General features: G+C 40.2%; 1 protein-coding gene across 4 annotated transcripts in view; it reads right to left on the bottom strand.

The window, feature by feature from the left end:
- Positions 1 to 45: 45 nt before the first annotated feature.
- erbb3a (erb-b2 receptor tyrosine kinase 3a) overlaps positions 46 to 15245 on the bottom strand; it is a 31761-nt gene continuing 16561 nt past the window's right edge. For 3 of the 4 annotated variants that reach the window (XM_015044520.1, XM_015044522.1, XM_015044521.1), the window contains exons 2-29: positions 14143 to 14300; positions 13691 to 13877; positions 13235 to 13360; positions 12531 to 12596; positions 12190 to 12308; positions 11570 to 11711; positions 11256 to 11369; positions 10308 to 10425; positions 9496 to 9569; positions 9316 to 9406; positions 9145 to 9165; positions 8307 to 8515; positions 7262 to 7391; positions 7039 to 7132; positions 6741 to 6895; positions 6604 to 6660; positions 6365 to 6506; positions 6167 to 6277; positions 5990 to 6088; positions 5642 to 5827; positions 5398 to 5553; positions 4517 to 4595; positions 3671 to 3817; positions 3480 to 3577; positions 3205 to 3393; positions 3045 to 3107; positions 2699 to 2948; positions 46 to 1670 (exon numbers count right to left, since the gene is read on the bottom strand). In XM_015044520.1, coding sequence (XP_014900006.1) covers positions 916 to 1670; positions 2699 to 2948; positions 3045 to 3107; positions 3205 to 3393; positions 3480 to 3577; positions 3671 to 3817; positions 4517 to 4595; positions 5398 to 5553; positions 5642 to 5827; positions 5990 to 6088; positions 6167 to 6277; positions 6365 to 6506; positions 6604 to 6660; positions 6741 to 6895; positions 7039 to 7132; positions 7262 to 7391; positions 8307 to 8515; positions 9145 to 9165; positions 9316 to 9406; positions 9496 to 9569; positions 10308 to 10425; positions 11256 to 11369; positions 11570 to 11711; positions 12190 to 12308; positions 12531 to 12596; positions 13235 to 13360; positions 13691 to 13877; positions 14143 to 14300 — 4136 coding nt within the window. In that variant the 3' untranslated portion in view covers positions 46 to 915. Of the gene's footprint in view, positions 1671 to 2698; positions 2949 to 3044; positions 3108 to 3204; positions 3394 to 3479; positions 3578 to 3670; positions 3818 to 4516; positions 4596 to 5397; positions 5554 to 5641; positions 5828 to 5989; positions 6089 to 6166; positions 6278 to 6364; positions 6507 to 6603; positions 6661 to 6740; positions 6896 to 7038; positions 7133 to 7261; positions 7392 to 8306; positions 8516 to 9144; positions 9166 to 9315; positions 9407 to 9495; positions 9570 to 10307; positions 10426 to 11255; positions 11370 to 11569; positions 11712 to 12189; positions 12309 to 12530; positions 12597 to 13234; positions 13361 to 13690; positions 13878 to 14142; positions 14301 to 14446; positions 14560 to 15245 lie in introns of those variants that run through there. The other variant, XM_015044519.1, reaches the window with a different exon arrangement.

Here is a 15245-nt window from a genome sequence, read left to right as displayed (position 1 = left end):
TTTTTGACTTTCTATTATAAGGGCTAAACAGAACCAGTCCTCAAATAGTGTTTGTAATTATCTTTATTGTTTACAAAATGCATGTCATTTGTAATCACTCACAGAGGTCTAAAAACATACATTGACGTGCATTGTTCTCAAAAACATTTAACTTACTGAAAATGTAAACAGTAATTGTAGCTTGTAATCTGTTTCGTGTTAGTGCTTTAAACACGCAGTGCTTTTAACTCCTGAAATGCCCAAAATCAAAGGCCAAAAACATAATGACAAAAAAATGCACAGAAGCCCATTTTTGAGAACGATGGAGAAATAATGTAGATCTACTAGAGTTATTATTGCTGTTGGTGAGAAACGTTCCCATAATGTCTCATTAAAAAACTGTAAATGTCTTGTTGCACAGCTGACATAAACGCACAATCCCTGCTATCATGGCGGTAGGGAAGCATGATGAAGGTCTAATAAACAGCATGTGGATATAAGCATTTTACAAATGAATAAACCAGATAGCATTATAAAGGTTTATTTCAATATGTATAATCATTTTCAGTTATTATAAGGCCAGCCTTTATTCTGATAAAGTTCTTCAATATCCTGAGGTTTTTCATCATCAGACGCACTTCCAATAGTTTTTCCCCCTCAAAAAGATATGGGCATCTATGCTAAAAACATACATAAAATTCTTATTAAAACAAAACAAAAAACATGAAAGCACAAACATTTGTAATATAGATTCATAAAAAAAATACAAAGTCTTCACACCTTATTAAATGTTCTGTAAGGTTTTAATTCCAGTCTTTATGTTTTTTTTTATGTTTCATTGAGATTGTATCAAAGGCTACATTATGTGGCTTGTTGATTCTTTTCCTTTTTCAGGTCCTTCATGAATCTCTTCCGAGACTGAGATAAACGTGTTCTTCAAGTCGGCACTACGTTGGACTTCAAGAACATCCTGCTGTGCCAGTATCCTGGATTGTCGAAGGATCTTTCAGTGGACGTAGGTTCCCCGATCCCGACTCCGACCCTAAGGTGGGGATCGAAGCCCAACGGGTGCATTTCTGTGCAGTCCACCGCTACCTTGCCCTCCCTCCGCATGTTCTGGTAAACGACTGTGTCGACAGCAGGTGACACAGCTGCAAAGCAGTCCATGTCCTCGTATTGATCCACCTCACTGTTGTCACTGCTGGGCTCCTTATTGTCCACAGCAGGCTGCTGTTGCGCTGTCTGTCTGTTCGTGTACTGATAGTCGTCACTCTCGACGTATCCGCTCTCCTGTCTCTCCGCAGCGTCTCCTCTCGTCCTCGGTAGAATCGGAGGTGGGGGGAGGGCGTGCTCTGGTGGGATGTCCACTTTCTCGTTACATCTGATGTCCATGTATTCATACTGGACCTCCTTGGAACCCTGCTGGGCCGAATGGGGATTTTTCTGACTCGTCTTCTGCCCTCCCCCGACCTCCAAGCTCAGCGTCGTGTCGCAGTAGGCTGTCGCTTGTGACGATAGGGAATAAGTTCGTCTCTTGTTCGACCTCAGCCAGTGGGGGTTGTGCCTCAGAGAAACAGCTGTTTGCTTGTTCATGTACTCATACTCCTCATCATCTGGGCTGTCCAGGAGGCCCAACGAGTAAGACTTTCCCATTCTGCATGCAGTGGCTCGAGATGAGTACATTAGGGTGTCTGAAACGGTAAAAAGAAAAAAATGGGGGTAATTTTAAATATGAGGCATTGTTTAAAATAAAGTTTTATCCCAAAAGGCTGTACCTACGATGTACATTATCATGCAAGTAACAAATGTTTGTGTTTTTCAAAATTCTGGAACATTTCTGTTGAAACAAAACCCTTAAAAAAATTTTTTTAATAATTTTTTTAAAAAGTCTAAGTATAATTTTTACAATCAAATAATTAAAAAGAACTTTATGGGAATCTTCACAAAGCACACTCTTCTCTTAACTTTGCGACAAATAGGGTTTGGAAATGTTTAACAGATAAAAGTGTCCACAGAAAAGAAAAGCTAAAAAAAAAAATGAACAAAAGCGAAGGAAAGATTTTGAAGTTTAAAGAAGTTTCACACAGAGGAAAAAAAAACTGCCTCTGCACATTTTCAAAAAATGTTTAGGAATATGTTTCAGTGTTCAGTGCATACTAAACATGTCTGAAGATTTTCAGCTTTCCACATTTTTATATTCAGGGAGGGTTTAAGGAAGTGATTTGTTTTAAACCTTAATTTAGAAATATCCCTCTGAATTTATTTCCTATTGAATTTGTGAGATGAGGCGACAGCCGCTTGTCCTCATCCAGCTGAGCGACCGGGGTAATTCATGCACGTTACATTTCCAGCACACCCGGGCTAGCACAAAATACTGAAATATGTAGTTCGATTAATCTGCACTATGTAACGTTAATACGTTAATTGCATGCGTAAATGCGTTAACGCTGACAGTCCAGATTTAAACAGATGTTCGACGTTGTGGCCTTTGTCAAATAAGTTCAGTACGTCTCAAAACCAAGACTGTTCTCCAGTTTTCTTATTCCAGTTCAGTACATACTTTGTCACATATTTCATTTATTTAAACTTTTTTTTTTATTTCACTTTGGTCTAGTGTTATTGAATAGTTTTACATCAAACCCTTGACCAGGTTCAGCAGGTTTACTGAAGCCTCTCGACCTCATGTCAAAGCTTTTTTAAGCGCTCAGAGCATTGTCACCTCTTTCTGGGCTTCCTCCAGGAAGGACGTATCCGTTCTGATCTTCCTCCTCTGCGTCAGGCGACGGGGTCTCTGGCGGCCCACCGGACATGCTGTCCCTCTGTGACACGTAAGCGCTGTCCTCACGTTGGCGTCTTCTTTTCAGACTTCCTGGCAAAGAAAAGTCCTCGCTCATCTCCATGTCCACCGCAGTGCCACAGCCCTCTGAGCTCTCAGACACGGTGCGCGCAGAGTTCAGTCGAGAACGGGACTGACACACAAAACAGATAATTTGAGATTAACCATTTAAGTAGTTTGAGTATGATGTGGGCTGATAAAAAAATAAAAATCTTTTTAATGGATCTACCTGTCCTCCAAAGCCTGGGGTCATGGGCAGGTATCCAGCCACGGTTGATGGATTGAGCACCACCTTTAAGACAAAAATCAATGAATGTTATGTGGATACAGATGAGCAGGCAGTGCATTTTCAGGCATAAAATCCTGGGAACATCAACACCGTCCCCTACTCTGTTAGTGTCGGTCCTGGAGATTCGGCTCAGACTCCTGGACAGGAGGTGAGGTCCTGGAGTCCCGCAGTCCGCCGAGGTGTGAACTCCAATGTCCTCCAGATCAAAGTCTAAATCATCCAGCTCATCCAGGTCTGCACTCCGCTGGGCGACTTCGTCAGGCGGTGAATCGTGTTGATTGCAGTCTTCCTGCCGAAACCAGAAAAATTATAGATGAGCATGCTGCGTTGGCACCAAGCGCTAAACAACACAGTGCTAGTCCAGGTGGGTCTTACTTTGATGACCAGGTAGCGAGGCGGGTCTCTGGCCATTCTGGTGAATTCTCCAGCCAGTTCCTTAAATGTTGGACGGACATTTTCATCGATCATCCAGCCTGGATAAGCAAGAAATAAGATCATTAACTGTTTTCTGTGGGACTGCAACCAGCCCAAAACGAGCTTCCACCTGTAAAATTAAAATGACTTACACTTGACCATCACCATGTAGACGTCGATGGTGCATATCTGAGGCTGAGAAAGACGCTCGCCCTTTTCCAACAGATCAGGAACCTCCTGTGGACGCATGGTGGAGTATGGCTCTGTCCCGTGAGACATCATCTCCCAAACAGTCACACCTAAGATCCAGAGGACAATGTTGAATCGATCTGAGGAAAACAGCTTTTAAGTTTGTAGAAGTGACCTGTTATACTTCCTTGAACAGGATGAGACAGATCTACGGGCGATACAAAACATGCTCATGACAATTTTTACACAAAATCATTCTTAGATCATGAGATTTTACTCTGTTCAGTTATGCCTATTTTGAGATCCTTTCAGAATGAGATGTTTTGGGGCCTCTTGTCACTTTAAATCCAAATGAGCTGCTGATGGCCAACTACTCGATTTTTACACTTCCACATGAAAATCGCTGCAAATGGATGTACAATTATACAACAGTACATCTTTGAAAAGCAGAAGTAGAGCCTCCTGCGGAGCCAGCAAAAATTCAGCAAGTGGTTTCTAGAAGGTAAGTCAACAACAATGCACTTGTGTTTTCCAGCAGCCATTGTACAGCACATACAGTGGAAAAACCAGTTGGCCAGATGTGCTGCAGCTCTGCTTGGGTTGCTAGGTAACTGTGGATCAAGTAAGAGGTTTTTGAAATGGTAAATTTATTGCTTAAGAACAGCTAGTTTTTTAATAGTTTGGTGATAGTTTTAGTGTTTGGGGGTCTTTTTAGACTTATTTGAGACCCAAATAGAAGTACAAAAACTTAAAAATGTGAACTCTGCATAACAGGTCCCATTTAAATAAAGTCAGTACTTGGAGCCTACCGTAACTCCACACATCACTCTGATGAGTGTATCTGCGAAACAAGATGCTCTCCAGGGCCATCCACTTGATGATTGGTGTCTGCAAATGTGAACAAAAAAAATTGCTTTTTGGAAATCAGTTAAAAAAACAGAAACAGTGGAGATAGAAAATAATAGATGTTAAAAGGCATAAAATAATTTTCCTAAATGTCTGTTTTTCTGTTTCTGTGTCCTACAACAGCTGAAAAAAATCATGCCCTTGAACTTTTTCACATTTCCATTTGTTACAACAAAAATCTTCAATGTACTTTTTAAAGATTTTAGGTGACATCAACACAAAACAGAACATAATTGAAAATTAGTAGAAAATTGAGGATTTAAAAAGAATCTTCACAAGAAAAAATGAATAAATCTTCATTAGTTCTTGCAGTTAAAGCTGTCAGTCTCCTGGTTTTAACATAAACTCTTCCCTGTCCCTGCACAATAATGCCTCCACCGTGTCTCACCATGACTCCTCTGACTAAATTACTTTCTTTTGAATGTTTAATGTTTCCCCCGCGTAGCCGGTGGGAAACTATAACTAGGATTTGTCATAACTTTGTTTCAACAACGGCATCCTTCTTGCTAATCTTCCATAAAGGCTGAATCTGTGAAGTTGAAGACAAACAAGCGTCCCACCAAACTTTTTCCACCTGAGCTGTGGTTTTCTGCAGCTCCCCTAAAGTTACTGCAGGCCTTCCAGCTGCTCTCCCAGTAGGTCTGTGTTATTCTGTCACATAAAATCCAAATAAAATACATAGAAGACTATAGTTGTAGTGTAAAAAAAAAAAAAGAGAGGAAAAGTTCAAGGCGTTTTGATACTCTTGATTAGCACCGTACATAACTCCTCCTATAAAACCCACCTTGCCCTCATTAAAAAAGTTTTTCTTGTCATCAGGATAGAGCAGGTCCGCCACGCCATAATCTGAAATCTGTGCTGTGAAGTTGTCATTGAGGAGAACGTTTCTGGCAGCCAGGTTTCTGTGGACAATCCTGTTTTCCTCCAGGTAATTCATTCCCTGATGGTGAAGAAGAACAATGTGACTCGTCTTTGAAACGTGTGTGTAAAACTAAAAAAAAAAAACAGAGTCTGCATTGGTCCTTTACCTTTGCTATCTGGACACACCAGTTGAGCAGCCTCTGTGGGCTCAGCTTGTTCTTGTTGCTCCTGACGTGCTCCAGCATGGAGCCCTGACTGCTGAGAGGGGTGACGAGTTGGAGGCTGTCGCCTGGACAGAAACCCAACGTCCTCACAACGTTGATGTGGTTCATGCTTCCCATCGCAGTCATGTGCTGTGGAGATCATTCCCGTTACATATTAAGACTTTAATATCTGAGTTTTCAGTCACATTTTTTTCAAACAGAATCCAGTTCTCTTCCATATGAGTTCACATGCTTTTCAAGCATCATTTCAGATGGATGGACAACACAAACATTTCACTGAAGTTGACTTACATCTGTCACTTTGTAGAAATTTTGTCGACCAGTGCGATCATGAATCGTCCTGATGGCAACAGGCAGCTTCACTGTGTCTCCCTCAGGGATCCAAACGCCCTACGACGTAAAGAGAGCCCAGCTTCAGACACTGATCAACAGGAACCAGATGTAGAAAACGAATGCTGCAATGTGCACCTTGTGGACGGTTCCAAATGCTCCATTACCCAGAGGTTTGATCTTACGCAGCTCCGAGGGCTTGAAGATCCGAGCGTGGACTTTCTCTTTCTCCTCCAAAGGTTCGAAACTCTGAAGACACACACAAAGCATGACTTTATGTTGCCGTCTTTAAACTCAGACAGGAGTGGGAAACCCGAGACGGATGTGCCGACTTACTTCACCACTCTCCATGTATCTCCTCATGGCTCGCTTACGACGGATGACGATGCTTCGGCGCCACAGAGTGGTCAGCACAAAGATGGAGAATGAAATGAAGAGTGTGGCGAGGACTCCCAATATTATGCCGGTGGTTGCATGTCTAATCACGAGAGTTTAAAGGGTGACATGCAATCAGAACCTCATGATTACCCAAATCAAAACTATAAAAGACGGATCTAAATAAGAGGATATATTACCCAGTCAGGGCTCGAGGAGCAATTCCCACACAGTCCCCGATTCTAGGGCCAGTACATCTGGAGAAAAAAATGCATGAAGAGTCAGTTTAAAGAAGGAAAATACACATGCAGGGATGCAGTTTGTAATCGTCACTCACCCTTGGGTGCAGTTCATGTGGCATGTCTCACAACGGCCTTGTTTGCTGGCATATTTAAAGATGACTCCCTCCCCGCCCATCACACCATCGGGACACGAGGAGACACAGTGTGGACCGTCCTGCAGGCTGGAGCATGCAACACACTGATCTGCTCCCTGGAGGTAGACAAAAGACACAGAGCGGAGACACTATTTGAGCCACGAGGGGGCAGCAGTGGATCTTTGCCCAAACTTTACTCTTCTTCTACTTTGACCAATTAGAGAACAACGAGGGTAAGAAAACAGCAAAGGGATCATACCGGCCCCGTGCAAGTCTTCATTCCTTCCTGGACTTTACATTCAGGATGACATGGCAAACACTCGCCTGACTGTGTAGCAAACTCCCTCCTAGTTCTGCATTAAGAGCAAAAAAATATATATATATAAAATTCAGCAGACTGCAAAAAGAGCTGAAATCTGAAAGGCACCCTGCTGAAACTTGCATTATTTATCCTAAATGTGACTTCTTTTTTTAAGACCTACCCAGTGAGGAACATGCAGTCTGACACACACGTCCCCCCACGGCTGTACTTGTTACAGGAAACACACTGATCCGGCCCCGCGCCCCAGCAGCCATCAGCGCACAAGGGGTCACACACATGGCCATCCACATCTGCAGGGGAGAAGAAAGACAAATCATTGTGGTGAAGCAGCCTCAGCGTCGCTGGAATGAAGTAACATCGGTAGGCGTGAACACAGAACTAAAATTACATTTTGCAACACAGGTCAAGGTGTACGAACTCTTGGCTGAAAGATGACGTGTTACCGAAATGAAGTGACTTTTTTTAATCCACAGATTCTAGTTGCTGTACAACTTCAACAGAAGATTTTGTTCCAGTTAGAAAAATATACAGCATGTTTAATTTCAAGTGATTTATGTTGCCTTTGTTAAACATTATTCATAAAGATTCGTGATTTTTAAGTGATGCATATGTTTTTTAAAAGTAAAAGAAAAAAATAAACTGTTTTAATTGAACAATCTAAAAGGATTTTACAGAACGAAAGGTCAGGAATTAAAACAAAATATGCCATATTGCCAAAAGTATCGTCACAAATTTTTCCTTGTATTCATCTCAAAAAAATTGGTGCCTTCATATGTGAAGGGTGCTATATATTTTGATTGGTGAGACAGTAAAAATGTCAAAAATGTTAAAAAAAAAAGTTTTATTTGACAGGCAAACTTATTTTAGTTCTTTTGCAAAGTAAAATGTATGCATTGGTTGCATTAGTTTGTTAGCAGGAAGCTTCTGTGTCATAAATTAGATTTCCATCTGTATTTTAATGCAGTTTTTCATCCATAAAACCACAGCGTTCAGGGTCACCTTAGCAACAATTTAAATTGTGAATGTTTTTAATAGTTTTCCCGGTGTTTTAATCATTTTGTTATCTCTTGACCAGGACTGCCTTGAAAAAGAGGTTATTGATCTCAGAAGGACTTTCCTAGTTAAATAAAATAAAAATAAAAATAAATTTAGCTTTCACCAGCACTGAAAAGGTTTACTAAATCCACTATGACACCACTACTCACCACACTGCTCCGGTTTCTGGTTTTCCTTGATGAGGCTCCTATTCTGCTGTTTCTGGGGCCTGGAAATGATGCGCATCCAGTTCACAGTGTTGTAGTAGCACAGATTCTTGTTTTTGGTGATATAGACACCGCCGTCATTCAACTTCTGCAGGGAGCGCAACCCGAGGGAGGTGAGAGACGGGATATTCATCACAAGGAAAGAGTAGCCCCTGAAACGGCAGGCGATGATGTGAATGCGTATTTTTGCATGAACAAAAATATGAATTGGACAAATGGCTTACTTTAAAAAGACTTGTTCTGTATTGTGTGGGTTCACTACGTTTAGGTTTTGCCATTTCAATAGAAAATATAAATACAGAAGAGTCTCTAAGTTTTGAGTTTCTTCTCTGAACTTTGTCACATCAAAGGCAAAACCAAAACTGATTCTGATTATTTCCAAAGGTCTCCTACATCCCTGTTTTAATTTTTGTTTCTTTAAAAGAAATTTCACATTTCATTTGAAAAGGCAAAACTTAAATTTGGGAAATCTCGAAAGGAAGTAGAGATTGGAACAAAACAGAAATTAATTTTATTTAAAAACATAAACGATTAGCAGAATAGATTGGGATTAATCTCCAAATATGAACAATCAAGTGAGAAATTAGCATTTTTGTTTTCCTTTGTAAAACTGGATACCACTTTCACAATGTAACAGATTTTGCCCAGGTTACCAGAAGAAAAAACAAAAAAAAAACCTTTAAACAGATGTGTCCACCACCAGTTTAATCTCACAATACCAGTATGGGATGAACACACACCAACACCAAAAAGAGGATGCACTTTGAGGTGTTTAACATACCTTTTGTTACGGTTCCCTCCACTACAGAAAGCAAAGATATCACATGACAAAGAAATAAAAAAGAAAAGCAGTTCAATTTAAGGCTTATTAATAACAGAACACAATCATGTTTATGAGTCAGTGGCTTCAGAGAAACAATGAGGCAAAGAAAGAAAAACATCAGCTGCTCACGAGTAAAGTTTTCTTCCTTGTATTGTTTGGAGGTTGGAAAAGACCGACAGGTTCGAGAGGCTTTCAGGCCACGACTGGATGTTGAGGTAGTCTGAAAATCAAGTTGTATTTCAGAGTCTCTAAAAACATGCAAACAATATCACAGCACCTTAAAAATACTCCTGCAGTTTAGAAACTCACCTGTAATCTCCTGCACAGTGTTAAAGACTTTCAGCTTTTCTGGATCGAGGGGTGGTATTTTTTCGTAAGGATCGCTTTGAGCAAAAAAGAAATGAAGACAAAAAAAATTATTTAATGCAAAATACCCTGAATGAAGCACTGAGAATAAAGCTTCATGATAAGCTAAATATAAACTGAGAATTTTCAGAGGGGAAGGTTTAGGTAACTGGTGCAGAGAGCAAAAATAACCATATGTATAGTTTTCCCTTTGCTTTTAAAATAGAACATGTTACTTAAAGGATTATTCCTTAACTATCAAAACTTATAGACTGTTGTGTGTGCATTATGTTTCTCTACTTCCTGTGCATCATGTTTCTCTACTTCCTGTGCATCATGTTTCTCTACTTCCTGTGCAGAGCCCGATGCAGACGGGGCTTGAGAAGTAACAAGAGATGAGCAGAGGAATGAACCCACATCTTAATGCATTTTGTCACATCATATTTCTATGATCATTGTTCAGGCAGGTGGCTGATACTGGGGCTGCTTTTAATTTAGATCTATAACAATTTTTAAGATTTCTTATCGAAATCAGACACAATCTTGTACTACTTTAAAGGTAAACACATTTAACAACACAATATAAGTTGTTAAGCGTTCTATAACAACCTTTAACTCATTTTATTTTGACGACTAAAGCAGGAATATATGTGAATGGGAAAAACATTGTTGGGAAACTGACACTGAGAATGAACTCGTTTATTGTGTCTGTAAATTTAGTTCTGAATGTTCAGCTTGCAACACAAAATAATTCATACATTTTAATTTATTCTTACCCTCTTATGCCAAGCACCGTAAAGTCAAGACTGCCCTTGATTACAGTGCAGTTTATAAAACTGTCAATGTTAGCTGCATCAACGGTTTTGCTTTTCTGTTTTTCTGTGCCGTCACAAACTGCAAAAAAAAAAAAGGGAAGAAAAAATACATAAAAAAAATAAAAACACCAAGAAACATAATACTATGGTGGCATAATTAAAACTAGTGATCAACAAAGAATTAATTTTACACTTTCAACCACAAGTTATAACTGCTCCATTGGCTTATTACTAGGTTTCAGACACACGATAGACCTAGTTTGGGGATCAGCAGGTTTTGGAATTTGCACTTTCAAAATAAGTTCACAGATGCTCTTTAAAACAAAGACCTCACGTTTCCTAATAGAAATAACTTAGGCATAGAAGATGTATTATTGCCATTTTAAAGGAAAGCTCACAGAAGCATATCAGTGAAAAGTTCTGATATAATAATTTGATTAGAGTTAGCTGGCACATTCCTGTTAGCTAAGACGCTAATGCTAAAACTAGCATTTTAGCCTACAATAAAGCACTGTTAGTGTAGTAGAAAGATTTAGTTTTTCTTTCCGAGTATTTTGCTATAAAATAAGACAATGTTACCAAATTAGGAAATGTTAGCATTTCCTAACATAGATTAGCATCATGTTAGCTATTGCTAGCTTATTATTGAATGCTAGGAGACTGTAGTGTCACAGATTATGTACATTATTGATATCTAACATGCTAATGTTGGTATGTCATCTAAAATTAACATTTAAACTTCTTAATCATTTTAACCCCCATTAGCATTGTAGATGTTAATTACTGGTGTTACTAGCTTGTCCTCCTTTACTAGAATGTTACCGTGTGCATTAAATCGTAATTTAGTGTAACAGATATTTCTTGTTATTAAAAGCAACATGCCAATATTGCTACTTATAAAGTGGTTACCTTTGGGGCAGAGACCTCTACAGGGCTCGCATCGCTTCGCTCCATTTTTGTCCACCTCCATTTTATCTGCTGGGCAGTTCCTTACACATGAGCTGCCATCCACAACAAAGTTGGCTGTTCAAAAACAGAAAACGACATTAATAAATACTTTGCACTGTGTCAGGGACTTACATTAAACTGAGCTAACACTGTTAACACTGTTAGCACAGCTAACATTAAACACTGAGATAACACTTATAGCAGCTTAATAACCAGAGCTTTATGACTATCACAACTGTGTTTAAATTGGTTTATATTTATGTGTGGGGACTCACGGGGGCACTGGGCCACACAGATAGAGCCATACTGGTATTTGGCATTGGGATTGCGCTCCATTTTGAATGACTGCTTGTTGTAGATCAGAGTCTGGGGACACTGGAGCACACACGATCCTGAGTTGTTGAAGTTCTTGCAAGCCTGTAAGATGCAACATAAAACAATAATTAGGTGCAAAGGTTGTGGATTTGTATACATGTTTTTAATTTTTTGCTACTTAAGTGGTTAATTGCCATTTATGACTGCTTTTATCATTTATTTAGAAACTTCTCTTTTTTAAAATGATACTGGAGATCATTAAGCAGTTCCTAATAAGTGCTTGTAACTGTCAAAGATCAGAGCAGGTGGAAATGTTCAGCAGCAAAGCATAGTGTCATTTGCATAAATTGCACCATTAAAAGACTTCGGTGAAAAAAAAAGACATTCAACTTCTGCGTGGGCTTTTTATATTTACATTTGTGCAGAAATACTTACATTTTCTCACTAAAAGCCTTTTTACATTAGTTGGAATAAACAGTGCAATACTTTGACCTAAAACTTTATCAAAAAGTTGATTTGTTCATTTTATATTTAAGCTGGTTTCTGTCTAAAATCTGTTTACTGTAAGTTTTAGACTCACAAAGCAGTCTGTATCCAGGGGCCCGTTGCAGCCACCAGCACATTCAACGTGGCAACAGTCGCTCGGGTTTCTTCCGAAGCATCGGCTGTTACACTGAGGCGCACACACGGTCTTTGTCACTGAAACAGAGAAGGAAGTTTGTTATCCTTCCAGTGAAGTGAGAGTACAATGTGGCACGCAAAAGTCAATGAAATGTGAATTAGCGTTGAAGTTTGAATTGGCATACGGTGAAAGAGTTAACTCATCAAGCTACAAAGAGTCGTCTTTTTCGCTTTTTTATTACGAGAGTTGAGTGGCAAAATTAACGGATAAGAGATAAAGATTTATTTTCTGTCACTCACAGGTCTGGCAAGAGTTGCTTCCTGGTCCCCAACAAGGCCCGTTCCCGCATGCTTCATTACAAGGCTCTGGAAAATATTTCTACTGTTAGTAGATGTAGTTTTACAAATGAAAGCAAGTGAAAACAAATCACAGCAAAACCAGGTTTAAACACTTACATCATACCTGCAAACTGATTTACTCATCAATCGTGGTTTTTGTTTGTACATAGGCATCTTTAAAAATTTGATATTATGAAAATATTCAATTATTTTGGTTACTCAATTCAATAAATTGAAGCCACAAACAGAATAGTCATTAGAGGAATGCGTTTTAAACTTAAATTTTTTCTTTACATATTTGTTGAAAGTGTCACTATGTCATGACAGTAAGAGACGGAGACAAAATCGAGATCCTCTGCCTTCTCCCGGTGCCAATGATGGCAGATAAACAGCTTTCCTGTAATCCTTTGCCATTACCACATTCACCAGCGCATTCATGAGGTTGACTGACGTCGCTAAGACACTCCTCCTGGCTCTGATTGATTTTGTTTATTGCTTTTGACTGGAAGTGTTGCATTTCTTCATAAAATAATAGCAGCACAGGGAGGATGTGGAGGAGCTCGATCTTTTTCACAGATTGTCTCGTAACATACTCTCACGACATGATGACAGCTTTAACAAAACGTATTTTTTCTAAATGTTTTTGCACATTAATTCAGACTCACTCTCAGGACCGTTCTTTTGGATCATAAGCTCAGCTGATGCATCCTTCACTATGTCGAACCAGTTCACCTGTGGAGCGTAACTCAGGTACTTGTTGTCGAATATCTGGACGCCTCCTTCAAGTATCTCTGTGGGCGGCACAAATGCAAATGTGTGGAAAAGAATGAGAATTATTAGAGCAAGCCCGGACAGGCCCATGACTCAACCCATCAGACATTGGCACTCGCTTTTTACTACAGCACATCTAAATGCAGCGCAGTGGTACAGAGCTCGTTACTTTGACAGTTGGGCGGTTGTACACGACACATTCCAGCTACCTCACCAACAGACGGCATTCTGGAGGGTGCGGCTTCACTGAGAGCGTGTGAGGGCTCCAACAGTAACTGAGGGCCATATCCAGTTCTTATCTGCTCTGACTCAGCCTCCCACACTTTAAACATACATAGCATACAGCATACCTGTGAGGTTTGTCAAGCCGAGCTCCTGAAGGCCGTGTTGACCATCTTTCTGGTAGTTGAGCATCACGGCCAAGGCATAGCGGTCCTCATAAAGATTGTTGCCCCTGATCACACGCAGGTTATCGAGAGGGAGACGGCTGAACTCGTTCATAGCGAACACAACGTGGCCCGTCACTTCCTTTATAGACTGCAAGGTTCAGTAGTAGAAAACACACGTTAGACAACAAAGCATCACTTAAATGCGTTTCAGTCACAAATAATGATCTCATAGTGACATCATCTCCACTGATTTGGTTCCCGACTTCTCGGGGAACCTCAGGGTAGGAATGTTTCTGGCACCGGTTGATTATACATCCATGTCTGGACTGGTTAGTGACATTCTTCTAGTGACACATCTGTGAAAGGATTACTAATAATCTGCTCTACTCAGAGGCCGATGTTCCCAGGCTCACCTGCAAGAAGCTGAAGTCCCGGGTGTGCTGCATCAAGATGATCTCAAGGTTTCCCATCACGATGTTGCAGCCGGTGTATCGCTCCTTCATCAGTTTGTAGTGGTTCTCTGGGTCTCCTGTTGTGCTCATGCCATTTTGGGTGCCAGAGCAAACAGTCACTGGAGAAATAAAACAAGAAACTCCTATTATTTCAAATATTTCTAAATTTTCCATTGCACATTTAAAAGAAATGCTCCATTGCTCTTTTGCAGACATGCAAAAGACATACGTTTCTGTGCATTACGTTGTGGGATAGCAGGCAAACCTGTCAAACCGCGACAGAGCTCATCAAACTTCAACCATCCAATTATTGCATCAGCAAAATGGAGATTTGCTGATGCATTTTCATAAAAATGAAAAGAAGCCATATACAAAGAATCTCAGCGGTATTTGGCGACATGACACCGGTGCTCCGCCATAGACATGGCCTCCGCCACCATGCGGAAGTAGAGCAAACCCCAACAACCAGTGTTATAATGGCGGAGGTAGTAAAACTCAATGAGTTACCCAACCCAATACACTTTTGGAGTAATTTTTGCCTCATCAGTGCAACAGTGAGGTAAAGGCGGCGGGCAAGAAAATTCTCTAATGAGTCCTACCTCAGGTCTGTGAGGTTATTAGTGGGAAACAACGGAGAAATCAACGATAAAGCCCAAGAGGAAAAATTATGTGGTCTGGTTGGATCTGAGTGAACGCTGTGTTGGACACATTTTGCACGTACAAAACGGGTGAGCAATGACTTAAATAATACTGGCTTGTGAAAACCTGCCTTCAGGAAAATGCTTAAAAATAAACAGTAGCGTAAGAGCTCTTGGATACATCAGTCTATGTTTTTTCATGAGGCCAAAGAGCTACCATTGGAATTTACACACATAAAATCAAGCATAACTACCTTCACTCATTGATCTGGAAATGATTACATGTTTAGCATTGTTATTTTAAGCAGTCTGAGCTGTGTTTATTTGAGTTTATCCTTGATCCCTTAGCACGGAGCCGTTGTTACGTCAATCCGCGTTTCCCCATCAGATACGGTTCCCCGTTTCCCCATCAGATACGGTTCCCCG

The sequence above is a fragment of the Poecilia latipinna genome, unplaced genomic scaffold, assembly GCF_001443285.1.
Source record: "Poecilia latipinna isolate Pla-1442-1.1 unplaced genomic scaffold, P_latipinna-1.0 Scaffold680, whole genome shotgun sequence".
Taxonomy (NCBI): domain Eukaryota; kingdom Metazoa; phylum Chordata; class Actinopteri; order Cyprinodontiformes; family Poeciliidae; genus Poecilia; species Poecilia latipinna.
Note: the sequence above shows the minus strand (reverse complement) of the source record. Positions and strands in the feature narration are given on the sequence as shown.